General features: G+C 36.3%; 2 protein-coding genes across 2 annotated transcripts; both read right to left on the reverse strand.

Moving 5' to 3' along the window:
* Nucleotides 1-2292: 2292 nt before the first annotated feature.
* LOC147863910 (pentatricopeptide repeat-containing protein At3g09040, mitochondrial-like) lies at nucleotides 2293-4194 on the reverse strand. Its single transcript, XM_087319317.1, has one exon. The coding sequence runs from the start codon at nucleotides 4192-4194 to the stop codon at nucleotides 2293-2295; it is 1902 nt and encodes a 633-aa protein (XP_087175443.1).
* Nucleotides 4195-6209: 2015 nt separating this feature from the next.
* Nucleotides 6210-12531, reverse strand: LOC147863911 (putative aminodeoxychorismate synthase, chloroplastic). Its single transcript, XM_087319815.1, has 14 exons — nucleotides 11906-12531; nucleotides 10615-10746; nucleotides 10453-10520; nucleotides 10228-10292; nucleotides 10045-10111; nucleotides 9895-9976; nucleotides 9496-9575; nucleotides 9304-9411; nucleotides 8993-9211; nucleotides 8533-8609; nucleotides 8350-8443; nucleotides 8189-8271; nucleotides 7360-8112; nucleotides 6210-6988 (listed from the first exon to the last, which is right to left on the reverse strand). Exons 1-14 carry the CDS (start codon nucleotides 12291-12293, stop codon nucleotides 6439-6441), a joined length of 2766 nt encoding a protein of 921 aa, XP_087175941.1. The 5' UTR covers nucleotides 12294-12531; the 3' UTR covers nucleotides 6210-6438.
* Between the last annotated feature and the right edge of the window lie 309 nt (nucleotides 12532-12840).

Genomic DNA, 12840 nt, shown 5'->3' on the forward strand with positions numbered 1-12840 from the left:
TATAGTGCCTTTCTCAGATGGTAGACATGAGAAAACTGGGTTTCAAAAACAAATGTCTAATTTGGTTTCAAACCTTTGTTTTTGCATGAGAAATTTGGGTTTCAAACCCAAGACGTAGTGATAGTAGTCTAACGACGTACTGTTAGCGTAAGCAAATTACAATATAAGAAAGACAGAGAAGTGACAGTGAGTTTGCATGTGCGTGGTTAGATGTATGTTCTTGCAAGCACATATATGTGGCCTTATTTTGTTTGCAAAAAGAAATAAAGATGAGTATTTTGTTGACATTTCAACTTCCCAATTATTTTTTCCCAAAAGGTTTGGAAGTTGAAATAGCAAACCCCACATTGTTCTACATAGGATCACAACAATTACAAAGTAGGCATCACTCAAGATAATCTTAATGTGTTTTCATTGTGTAGGAAAATATTCCATTAGCCAATCCTTAGTAGTCACCACTCACGATAATCTTAATCCTTTTACATTGTGTAGGAAAATATTCCATTAGCCTATCCTTAGTAGGCACCACTCAAGATAATCTTAATCCTTTTTCATTGTGAAGGAAAATATTCCATTAGCCTTTCCTTTTTGGGGAGACATAAACAAAAGAATCTTTGTAGTGGAAGTATATATCAAAATACCCATTGTCATCGTCATCCTTGAGCCTTGGGTTGCAAGAGAAATGTCTCACAGAAAATAAATAATTACAAATTATTCGAGTTGATAATGCCATCTCATCGTTTTTTGGTAATAATATATTGTTTCAATTGCTTTTGTTTGTTGATTGTTATAACTTATTAGTACATAAGCCCTGTAAATTCCATCCTCTCGAAACATTTTTTGTCATATAACTTTTATGCGCGCACATGACTCTATTTCAAAACCTATTTTTCCTTGAGCATCATGAAAGGTCACTCTCATTTTTTGCTATAATAAAAATGAGTCTGTCTATGTCATTGAATTTACACGTGATAAAGTTTCACAACCAAAATAACAATCATGTTTTGTGCCATTAGTAAAATATAATCATTGGAAATCACTTAGCAAGTTTCATAATTGGATCTAAGGAGGTATCAATGCAAATCCAAAACATCATGAACATGATCACAAAATCACATAATTCTATTATCCCAAGCCCTTGTATTGCAGAAAAGGATGATGACCTTGCCACTCCCAAAAAACAACATACAAATGAATAGAAACCGGGATTCACTAAAACGAAGTTCATATACATTTTAAAGCCTAGATAGTTATTATATACCTAATGACATACAATAATGTTAATGAGATGAACGGCAATATAGAAAGCAAGTAAAGCAAAACACAAGATTTCCCAAGCTTTACTTGTCTAAAATGGAATTAATTGAGGAGGAACAAATTCATCATCAATTGGTCATGCAAATGAGGTCTCTTGTATGTGTCAGATTGGATATATGACAGATTTCTCAATGAATGCTTGAACATGGAGAAAATACTTTTAGCATGAAGAAATGAAATTTGCACATGTCAAACACTTTCACTATATACATGGAGGATAATATGACTTCAAATATTTAACAAACAATGCCCATACATTATCTAGATTAAGGCTAGAAATGGGTCATCTTGGCAAAATCCAATGGCAAAAAAAACTGCCATTAATCAAAGACTACATTTCTATGGGAGCATTAATCATTTTCAATTGTTGAGGCCATTAATCAAAGACTACGTTTCTATGGGAGTATTAATCATTTTCAATTGTTGAGGCCATTAATCAAAGGCTACATTTCTATGGCAAAAAAACTCACCTAGATGGATTTGTGACGATACATTTGAATTAAGCGAGGAGTTGCTGCAATGCATAACAGTTGCATTAATGCAAAAAATCGATGACAAGAAGAGTAAAGAAGGTTGTAGCATAACAATTCTAGGACAAATGTGTCAATGCAATGCATAACAATTTCACTATTGCAAAAGTCAATCACAAGAAAGAGTAAAAAAAGCTGTAGCATGACAATTCTTGCACATATTAATCGTTAGAAACATACTTACCTGACATGATTATTGCTTAAATGGCAACTAAACTGACATTGTCAATTAACATGGCATGACAGCTTTTGCAAATTATTATTTTTGTCCAAGAGATGAGGGATGCTAAAATGCATTTAATACATAAATAGCCTTCCACACGAGCTAGAATTAGCATTTTTCAATATACAATACAAATGGCAGCTAGGACTATTCATTCAGAGAAAAACAATTTCCATCAGCATGTTTCCCCTCATATATGTGATCAAATAGGTTGATGAAAGATTACGAGAACCCACCCATTCTGTGACTTAAATGCACTCTTGTTGGTTTACACTTACCATACGCATCAAAATAATTGTCATCCAAGCACAACGTATGTTCAAATGCCCACTCACCAAAGTTCAGCTTTCCCCATTTCTGAGAAGCAGTTAGTAGTGTTTGCCACAAAACAAGATTGGGTGAAATGGGCATTCTTTCTATTGCTTCAGCTAATTTCTCTAATTCACCCAAACGTCCAAGAAGATCAATCATGCAACCATGGTGTTCAATTATCGGAATAATACCATAACGTTTGCTCATAGCCTCAAAGTATGTCAGGCTTGCACTAGATAGACCTCTACGACTGCATGCATTGAGAACAATAATGAAGGTAATCATATTTGGCTTTATACCTTGACCAAGCATTTCATCGAATATGTGAAATACCTCTTTGCTTTCTCCTAGCTTAGCATATCCTGTCATCATTGCTGTCCATGAAACCACATCTCGGACATGAAGCTTGCTAAACATTTGATGTGCTATTGTAAAAGATGCACACTGTGCATACATGTTCAGCAAGGCATTTCCCACAATATCTATTCTTAATAAACCACGCCTTTCGATTTCAGCATGTAGATTTTGGCCTTTATCTATAGCTCCAATGTTTGTACAAGCTTTCAAGGCACAAAGGAATGTAACTACATTTGGCGATACACCATCAAGTTCCATCCTTTCAAAATAAGCCAGTGCATCCTCTCCACAATCATAATTGAGATGTACTGTGATTAATGAGTTCCATGACACAACATCGCGATCTTGAAGTTGGTTGAACAATTCTTCTGATTCCATATACTGACCGCATTTGCCATACATTTCCACCAAGGCAGTGCCGATAACACAATCTCTCGTGAGAAGTTCCTTCCGTTCAACTTCAACACGTATTTCTCTTCCTCTTCCCAAGTCTCCAAGGTTTCCACATGCTTTCAAGCTGAAGTTATAACTTACAGAGTCAGGTGGCACACCCTCAACTTGCATTTGTTCAAAACAGTTGAGAGCTTCCTCATCAAGCCCATGATTATTATATCCTACAATTAGATGGTTCCACGCAACAACATCTCGAACATGAAGCTTATCAAACACTTCTTGTGCTCTAGTAAGCAAACCAAATTTGACATACATCTCAAATAAGGCCGTGCCAACATGAACATCTCTTTCCAATATACTCTTCCTTTCAATTTCAGCATGAATTTTCTGGCCCTTTTCTCTAGCTCCAATGTTTCCACATGCTTTCAAACCGAAAACAATGGTGACAGCATCTGGACTAATACCCTCCAATTGCATCTGGTCTAAACATCTTAATGCTTTCTCTGCATTGCTCATTTTAGAAGAATATACCGATATAAGTGTTGTCCAAGATATGACATCTCTCACCGGAAGCACTTCAAACACCTGTTCCGCCATGGAAAGCATGCCACAGTCACAATACATATTTACCAATGCATTACCAACATTTAGATTTGTGTACATAAACCCATTACTTTCAATGTCAACATGGAAATATTTTCCTTTTTCTACATTGCCCACGATACTACAAGCTTTCAGATTACATACAAAAGTGACTTCATTAGGGAAAACCCCTTCAACCTTCATCTGCTGCAACAATTCAAACGATTTGAAGGGCATACCATTTCCTACATATGCATCAATCATGGTGGTCCAAGAAACAACATCTTGTTTCAGCATCATCATCGAATCAAAAACTTCTTCACATATCTCAAGCATACCACATTTAGCATACATAGCGATAACTGCACTGCCAACAAAGACATTTTCTCGTAAATATTTCATTCTGACAATATCCTGATGGAGAATGAAAGCAGACTTAATGTCATTCAGCTTTCCACATGCTTTTAACAAACTAACCATAGTTCGACCTGACGGATGAACATAACAAACATCACTCTGCATTTTGTCCCAAATATATAATCTTTTGTACAGAGCTAAGGCTTTCTTTGGATTTCTAAATTTGACATAGTCATGGATAAGGGAGTCAAAAGAAAAATTGTTATTACGGTCTAGCATGTTAAATAGCTTCTGAGTTTTTTGTGTGTTTTCTACGTTACTGGGAGATTGGAAAAGGTGTTTACCAAGTAATTCATGCGATTGTAGACCAAATCTCTTCAAGTAGGCATAGAGACACAGTGGATGGCTTTCTCTTCTGCTTTGTTTAATGGTGCAGATGAATAAGAGGACGTGGATGGAAGATTGAGGAAGCATCTTTCAGCTGCTCTTCTGAATCAAAATTCAATCATCATCATATTCTCCTTCGTCTTCTTCTTCCTCTTCCTCTTCCTCTTCTTCCTCTTCTTCTTGTCGAACCTTGCATGAACCATACCAAATGATAGGTACACAGGAAATAGCAGACGGAGGTCGGCCATGGAAGCTTGGATCGCTGAGAGAGATCACCATCCAGTTGAAAAAGGGTCCGCAGGGGGATTCGGATCGATTGCAACAATAAAATCATTCAAGTTAATCATTTCATTAAAATCATTCAACTGTCCGTGACACTTTCTTTACTCTGGCCATTCATGTATGGGTCGCCAAAAGGCCACACATTTCATTATTATTCATATAGCACACATATTTATTACCAAACTTAATCATTCACTAAATCAACGTATTACTAGTTGGTTTACTAAATTACTCGTGTGAATGGGACACAACATTTTAGAAGTTTCGATCATTCCATGTCCATCCTATTTGCTCGAAGTACCAATACATGTGATGATGAACTATTCATCATATCATGTATGCACAACGACAAACCTCTATCCATGGTTTTGAAGGCTCTGTTGGCCCTATTCACTATTATGAAGGCTTTTTGACCTTGTGCACTCATAGAGTTTCCTCAAGTCAAGCAACAAACATCATGCATGCTCCTAATTCGTAAAACCAAATCATATGAACTTGAGGAAAGAGCTGTTGAGTACATGTTAAGGTTACAAACGTCAAATGAACTTCCTAGAATTGCAAGGGAAACAAGTCAAAAGATACTACATTTGTTTCATGATATATCAATAGATTCCTCTGTAAATAAGGCTATTTGTAACTCCAGTGTATCAAAGTGTAGGATGGTCATGTTGGATGCGTTATACTACGTACATTGCACCAAACTACCAAATCATATTTTGCAAACAAATGAAAAAACACTCATACAACACATGTTAGAGCCCATTCTTTTCCTCCTTCCACACCATTGCATCCTTATGATTTAGCTCAGTCTTTTGATACAATGCTCTACCTCTAATCACATTCAAGTATACTTTCTACACGTTGCAAATCAGGTCTACTCCCTATATACACTCCTCTACTGCAACATTCATTTTAAACCCTTGAACATCAAGAGTCGATACTCAATTCCACATAATATATGAAAATGCTTTGGTCCCACAGGTCATATTTGGCCTCCAAAGACAATAATAAAATCTCTCTAAAACAATCATAGAGACATTGAACAACACAAACAGACCACATAGATATGGTTCTTAAAGGGCAACATTTGTATTTACTACTTGATCAACATAAAGTTGTCATTCTTTAAAAACTAACTGGGAGATCTTTTACATCCAAATTATTCCAGAATCATTTGACCATGTGGAATGTCAAACAACATGTCAATTGACATGCTTATACTCCAGAGATCATAACTATCACCATTAGATATCAATGACTCGTTAAAATCATATATGTAATTGTATGATTTAATATCGGCATCAAAACAACTTAGTGGAGATAGGAAATTACTGCCAGCATTTCCTATATCTGTTATTTAAGTTATAAATTGGACGGATGGCTAGACACAACTGCTTATTACACTGAACCACCATACTTTTAAAATGATTGAAAAAATAAAAGACTAATATCTATGATGATTAATGTGCTCATCCATGCATGAAGCAATTTATTTACTCTAGTAAAGGATAAACCCTAGGCTAAGGGTTCTACGGAGGAGCAAATTTTCACAACATTCCTCCATGATCAATCATTAGTCATTTCTATAAGAATACAAATAATCAATTTGATGAATACTATAATAACGTTACATGATAATGGGTCAATGTGACCCCAAAGTGGTAGATTGTGATGATGGATTTATCAAGTATGACGAGGTCAGTATAGCCCTAGAAGAGCTGGTGATGCTGGTTCACTTTCATATTCCTGTGTTAGAATCTTTGGAAGAGCTTCTAGTTGTGTGACAGCCCTAATAGGAGCCTTTGTTTTCAATAGCATTTCTTCATATTCATCCTTTGGATCGGATAATGAAACTACTGCCCCTCCAGCACCTATAGAGGCGATCCCCTTGTGGATAACTAGGGTCCTTATCACAATGTTAAGATCAAACGAAGAGTTAACAGAAAAGAATCCTATTGTTCCAGAATATACACCTCTTGGACCACATTCCAATCTATCTAAAATCTCCATGGATCTCAACTTTGGTGCACCTGTCATGGATCCACCTGGAAAAGAAGCTCGAATACAGTCTATGCATGTCACATCAGGTCTCTTCTCACCTCTCACTGTGCTCACCATTGTGTGAACAGTTGCATATGTTTCCACAGCCATCAAGCTTGGTACATGAACACTTCCTGGCTTGCATACTCGGCCGAGATCATTACGCAAAAGATCTACTATCATCAAATTCTCCGCTTGATCTTTCTCACTACACAATGCAAACAGAATCATTTCCTTTAATACTATGATCTTTTAGAGACATGGAATCTCTTTCTTTCTTGGCCTTAAAATAGTTCACTCAACAAATGAAACCATACATCCTTATGTGATGTACTGCCTCTTGTTCGTGAATGTAGTGATTATTTTAGTACTTTGAAAATGTATATATAAAGACATTTTACTAGTTTCCTCGAGAAAAATAAGTTTCAGAAAGAAGTAAAGAAAACAAAACTGTTTATCCAAACTTTCAATTCAGCTTTCATAAAAACTTTCCAAACTTAAGCCTTCTTTAAACAAAAGACTGCCTCTGAGCAAGGCAGTATGAATGATAAAATGAAGTGTTGAAACCAAGTAGAATACCTCATTTGAAGTTTAAGTTTCAAGGCCTCATCCTCTGCCATAGATCTTCCTCGTGGTATAGTTCCCTTAATGGGTTTTGCCTCCAAGTAGCCTTCTTGGTCCAGCCTAAGAAACCGTTCAGGTGAAGAGCAACAAATACAAACTTCTTCAGTTCCAAAATTAAGCCAAGCTGCATATGGTGCAGGATTCATTTTGCGAAGGGTCAAATATAAACTCAATCCATCAAGAGAATTCACTCTCTTTTTCAGTTGCGTGGTTAAACATAGTTCATAGCTTTCTCCATCTTTGATATACTCAAGACAGGTCTTCACATCATTCATATACTGCTGCTTAGATTTTGAGGTAGCAAATGAGCTTCCTACGTTTATACTATTTAGTGAAGATGATGCTAACTGTGACGAATATCTCCTTTCAATGGACAAATCTATTCCACGTTCAACTAGTTCGTGCAGTTTTTGGACTGTATTCTTAACCCACAACTGTGAAGAATATGCTTCATCATGAATAATAGAATCTGCCGACATTGACAACATTTTGCAAATAGAAGGTATACTATTATATGAATTACTTGCCCAACTGCCATTATTATCAGAATTGTTGGCATCCATGTCTTCTTTGTAAAGTGCAACAATATATACATCATCATTTAAATGATCAACTGCAATAAACTGATCGACAAAGAAGAAGCATGAATCAGGAAGTTCTGACTTATGCTGATTGGAAAAAGCGCCGCACTCTGCTTTCAGCTCATACCTGCCATAAATAAAGAGAAAAATAACCAAAAAATACATCGTTGAAACTAGATTAATTCAAAGTACATTTTCCATACCCCAGGTAACCAACAAAGCCACCCCAGAAATCAAATGGTAAGCCTTCACTATCTTGCTTTGAAGTTCTCAAACACTGGAGTTCCTACAGTCATTGCACACATTCTTTTATGCTTTGAAATTCTTTTAGTTTTATGCAATTTAGTACAAGATTGCCATGTACCTGGTTTAGAAACTCCGTGAATCCTTCTTGTAGCTCAAACTCCTCAACCATTTCCCTATTTTCGCATTTCAAGGTACCTTTGCCAGATCCATGCCTTAGAAACATTAAAATACATGCATCAGAATATTCCTGAAATGCTTTTATCTTAACTCCCTTGGATGAATGTTTATCAAGATAACTCACTTGTCAGACATTGAATATGTAAGTCGTTTCCACAACCTTCCACCTCTTCCCCCCATGAAGGAGAATCTTGCTCCGTCCTGCACAGTAGGTTACATAAAAAAGGAGACCCAATCAAAGGAGGAAAAAAGAGAAAAATGAAAACACAAAAAAATAATAATAATAATAAATCATAAAAGAATACAATCGAGAACATGCAAACAAATCAAGGCTAACTGCATTTGACCTCTGGAAATTCCCAATCTAAAAGTGCATGATCAGCTGTCGTGCTAATCTAGAAAACAATCTACAGCATCCCAGACTCCAGCTTCCACATGGATGTCCTCACTGACCATGATTATGAATGAGTAGGTAGATAAAAGAACAAAGTGGACCTCAAGTACCTCATACAGTGGCATGCATACTTCAAACGATCCATGAATAAAAAACTGGGAATGCTTTCAGGAGGGTAAGAAATATTTACATGGTGCAAAGAGCTATCAAGCCAAAAAGTATCTCGAGCTGTTCCATCTCCAAATAGGCCACAAAAGATACCTTCAGATCCTCCTGCTTCAGTTGCTATCCTATTCATTTTTTCCCAGTATATTCTCAAAGGATACTCATTTGACCTGCAAGACTTGGAAGACTTTGAGGCTTTTGATATATCAACCATTGATGTCTGTTGTTTGGAAGATACTGCATCCTTTAAAAGAATATCAAAATTATTCCAGTGGTCTTAACCAAACAACATCATGATTGTGAAGAAAAATCAGAGCAGTTAATAAAGGATCATACTTTAGTGTCCTTATGGAAATCTTTAGTCCGCTGAAATTCCACAGTTATGTTGTAGAAATTTGCCAAAATCTGACTCCCAAACTTTGTAGCAACACTCTCTGGATGGAACTGAAATAAAATAGATGGCATCATAAAACTTTACATAAAAGTAAGACAGAAATTTCATATTTATATCGAGCACAATCACCATACCTGAACTCCATAATGAGGCCTTTTCCTGTGTGAAATTGCCATGATAACTTTGGCATCTGGTTTAGATTGACTTGATCCACCTGTAGGCGATGCATTACATGAGGATATGTAGAATATCAAGAAAATATCACTTAAAACCATCTTTGACAATAATAAAAAGGAAAAAACTCAGAATACCCGAGTTTTCCATTACTTCCTCAAATGTTCTATCTCAATTTTGTATGCTATTTGACCAATTATATGGTCAATTCACCTAGTTCTTCTCTTTCACGGGTTGATCAGCGGAATTGAGGAGAAAGAAAAAAAAAGAATCTGGGGCATTTCAGAGTTTTTCCATAAAATAAAACAACTTGTGGTGTAATGTGACCATTTATGAACTTTGATAAAGTATATCATTACATGAATTAATGGTCCACGCTGTTGGAATCAGATCTTGAGAAAGGGAATCTATATCTAGCATCAATGAATGATATCTAACGACCTGCATCATAAAATCACAAGTTAACTTTCTGAATATTCAAATAAGAGCTTCACAATATTTGTAATCACCTGAAACCCAGAGCCTTTCCCTGAGGGTATGCCTTTGAAAAGTGGACACTCCAAATGATCAACTTCACTAAACATAGCAATGCATTTGTTTCAGGTTCAAAATAAAGCTACGAAAGGAAGTTCACAAATACCATATCCATTTCCATGTTTGTTGAGACTAATGGATTTCAGAATTTGGCTTACCTAAGTCGCCCATGTATAGGTTCAGGTGAATGGACAACCTTTGCACCATTGACATATCCTAATGCCTGCATAAATGTTCTTGAGGGGCTTTCAACATATCCAACTAGTTATGAATGCTAATCATTTGAACCATGATATGTTCACAAGAATTGCATGTTCATCAAAGAAGTGAAAATTAGGCACAGAATCTTCTCCTGGGTTGTTAAAAGCACTGCAGCCAAGTACCTGATGTCCTAAGCACACTCCCAAAACAGGAATATCTATACACTCTTGCAAAACCTGCAAGCATACACCTACCAAGGATCTTGCATAAACACATGGTGATTGGAAATGCATCATCGTCACTGACTTTGAAACTCAAGCATACTAGTAATCAAGAGAACTTACCTATATCTTTGGCACACATTGGTGATCCTGGTCCTGGAGATATTACGATATTATCAAAAGCCCCCTCGTCATAGATCAGTTTGTGGAGATCTTCCCATGGCATTTCATCATTTTTTATCACTTTGGGTGGAACTGTATTCATCCAAACGAATTATATCAAGACAAACAACAAATAAAGTATATTTTAGGGAGCAACTAACTAAAATTGATGCAGTTAGACTTGGATAATCATATAATGATAGAATAATATCAAGTTTATATAAGTTAGTCGATTATTCAATAATGTAAGTTTATCCTCAACTTAAGCACCATTCTAACTCTTTCTAGATCAAGGAATTAGATACTCTTATAGCCAAACCTACTTTCATAAAATGCAAAGCTTATAAAGCTGGTCCAAGAAAAAGGATGTGACTTAAAGAAAGAATGGTATGAATTGAAAGAATTACATACGAGGTGCAATAAAGGAAATACTATTAGCATATATTCTCAGGATTTACATGCATATATTCTCAGGAATGAAGAAAATGTTAAAAAACCAAACATAACTCATATCATGTCTATAGAGAGAGTAATGGTCAAATCTTCCTATTTTAACTTAGTAAAGAGTACCAAAGCCAAAATGTTGAGGTAGTTGCCACCCGGAGTATTATTTTTCCTCTTCTTTTATGAGGTGACTTAATATGCCTATTTTTATTGCTCCCATAACCCTTGAATTCGGGCAAGAAGACAGCCAATGTGAAACAGCTGAAGGCCAAAAGTCTTTAGACTGCATGCCTGGGGATCAGCATTGTATTCTGATGTGTGAATGTATACATTCAATCTAAAGTTGTGCCTTATAAAGCGGCTATAGATTAAGCCCTACATGAAGTCACTTACAAGTTATAACTGGGTGGATTAAAGATACTAGGTAGAGAAAGACTCAATTTTATTCAAACAAAACTCTTGTTTTATGTAGACCTCAAATTTCAGTTTTAGAGCTCGGGGAGAGTCACAGTTAAAGTGCTGAAATCTGCAGGGATCGTCACTGATTTTCTCTGTTTTCTAGAAATCATAGTCGAGAATACCTTGCAAGCTCTTCGTATGGGTTTCGGCTGTGCTAAAAAAAGCATAAATGGTGGCTGTGTTTCTGCTCTATCTTATTGTATTCCCTTCTCTTAACTATAATATATCGATGTCATTAGAAGATTCCCAACAAAAATGCGAAAATCAGAAAAGCACTGATCTATTGGATCTCATCACCAAACCAATCCATACAAATCATTCATAACATTAATAAGACATGGAAACGTACCGCCATTAATGACAGAAAGAATCTGATAGAGATTGTAAGTGTAGCTGTCATAATTGTCGATCAACAGAGTTCTGATAGATCTACTATGGTCCTCTTCTTCCTCGTCCTCCTCGTCTTTGGCAGGAGAAGAAGAGAAGAATGATCCATGTACAGATGGACTGCGCTGTATAACTGATTTCTTCCAAGAAGAAGAAGAAGAAGAAATAGAACGAGGGCGAGAGCAAGAAATGGAAGAAGATAACAGAGAGAATGTAAAGTGAAGCTTGTTCAATCGTTTCCCGGAGCTCGGATGGAGTGAAGGGGAAGCTGCTGAGACAGAAGAGGAGGAGGAGGAGGAAGAAGAAGAAGAAGGAATCTGTTGAAGAGAGAAGGGATGAAGGGCATCCATGTCCCAGGAAGGAATGGAATTGAATGGAATTGAATGGAATGGGATGATACTGAATGGAATGGAATGGAATGGAATGAGATGGTACTGAATGGAATCGAATCGAATCGAATGGTACTGAATGGAATGGAATTGAATAATGGAATAATTTGGATGGAATGGAATGCAAAGGACGCCAAGTAAAGAAATCTTGCGGTTTTAAGATCCACTCTTTGTGTGAATGCCTCCTGTTTCCATCAGTCTTAGTTTGAGGGTGTTAGGTCTCTCTCTCTCTCTGTCTGCCTTTCTTCATAAATAGTATAAATAGTAATAATGTATTAACCCTAGCAAACTCACAATAACAATGGTGTTATGTATGTACATATATGATAAATCTTTGTCCTCTCATATGTTGGGATGGTTGGGACATCAACATTTGTCTTTAACTTAATTGCCTATAGTCCTTTGTTGTACCGATGAGCTAGGAATTTGTTGACACAATTCGCATTGTGGCTAGGCCACCATCATATTCATCATGTGATATTGTAGTATGATTTGCTACATTGTGACA

This window comes from Azolla caroliniana, unplaced genomic scaffold (genome assembly GCF_043228905.1).
Source record: "Azolla caroliniana isolate FFs.n. ecotype wild unplaced genomic scaffold, voAzoCaro1.0.p SCAF_5, whole genome shotgun sequence".
In the NCBI taxonomy this organism is placed as follows: Eukaryota; Viridiplantae; Streptophyta; class Polypodiopsida; order Salviniales; family Salviniaceae; genus Azolla; species Azolla caroliniana.

Bases quoted from the DNA above. Each gene is read 5' to 3' on its own strand.
- LOC147863910 (XM_087319317.1), bottom strand. From the start codon at position 4,194: ATGGTTAGTTTGTTAAAAGCATGTGGAAAGCTGAATGACATTAAGTCT.
- LOC147863911 (XM_087319815.1), bottom strand. From the start codon at position 12,293: ATGGATGCCCTTCATCCCTTCTCTCTTCAACAGATTCCTTCTTCTTCT. The intron at 8,272-8,349 runs GTACATGGCAAT...CAATGACTGTAG, and splicing joins TCACGGAGTTTCTAAACCAG to GAACTCCAGTGTTTGAGAAC. The intron at 8,113-8,188 runs GTATGGAAAATG...TATTTATGGCAG, and splicing joins GGCTTTGTTGGTTACCTGGG to GTATGAGCTGAAAGCAGAGT.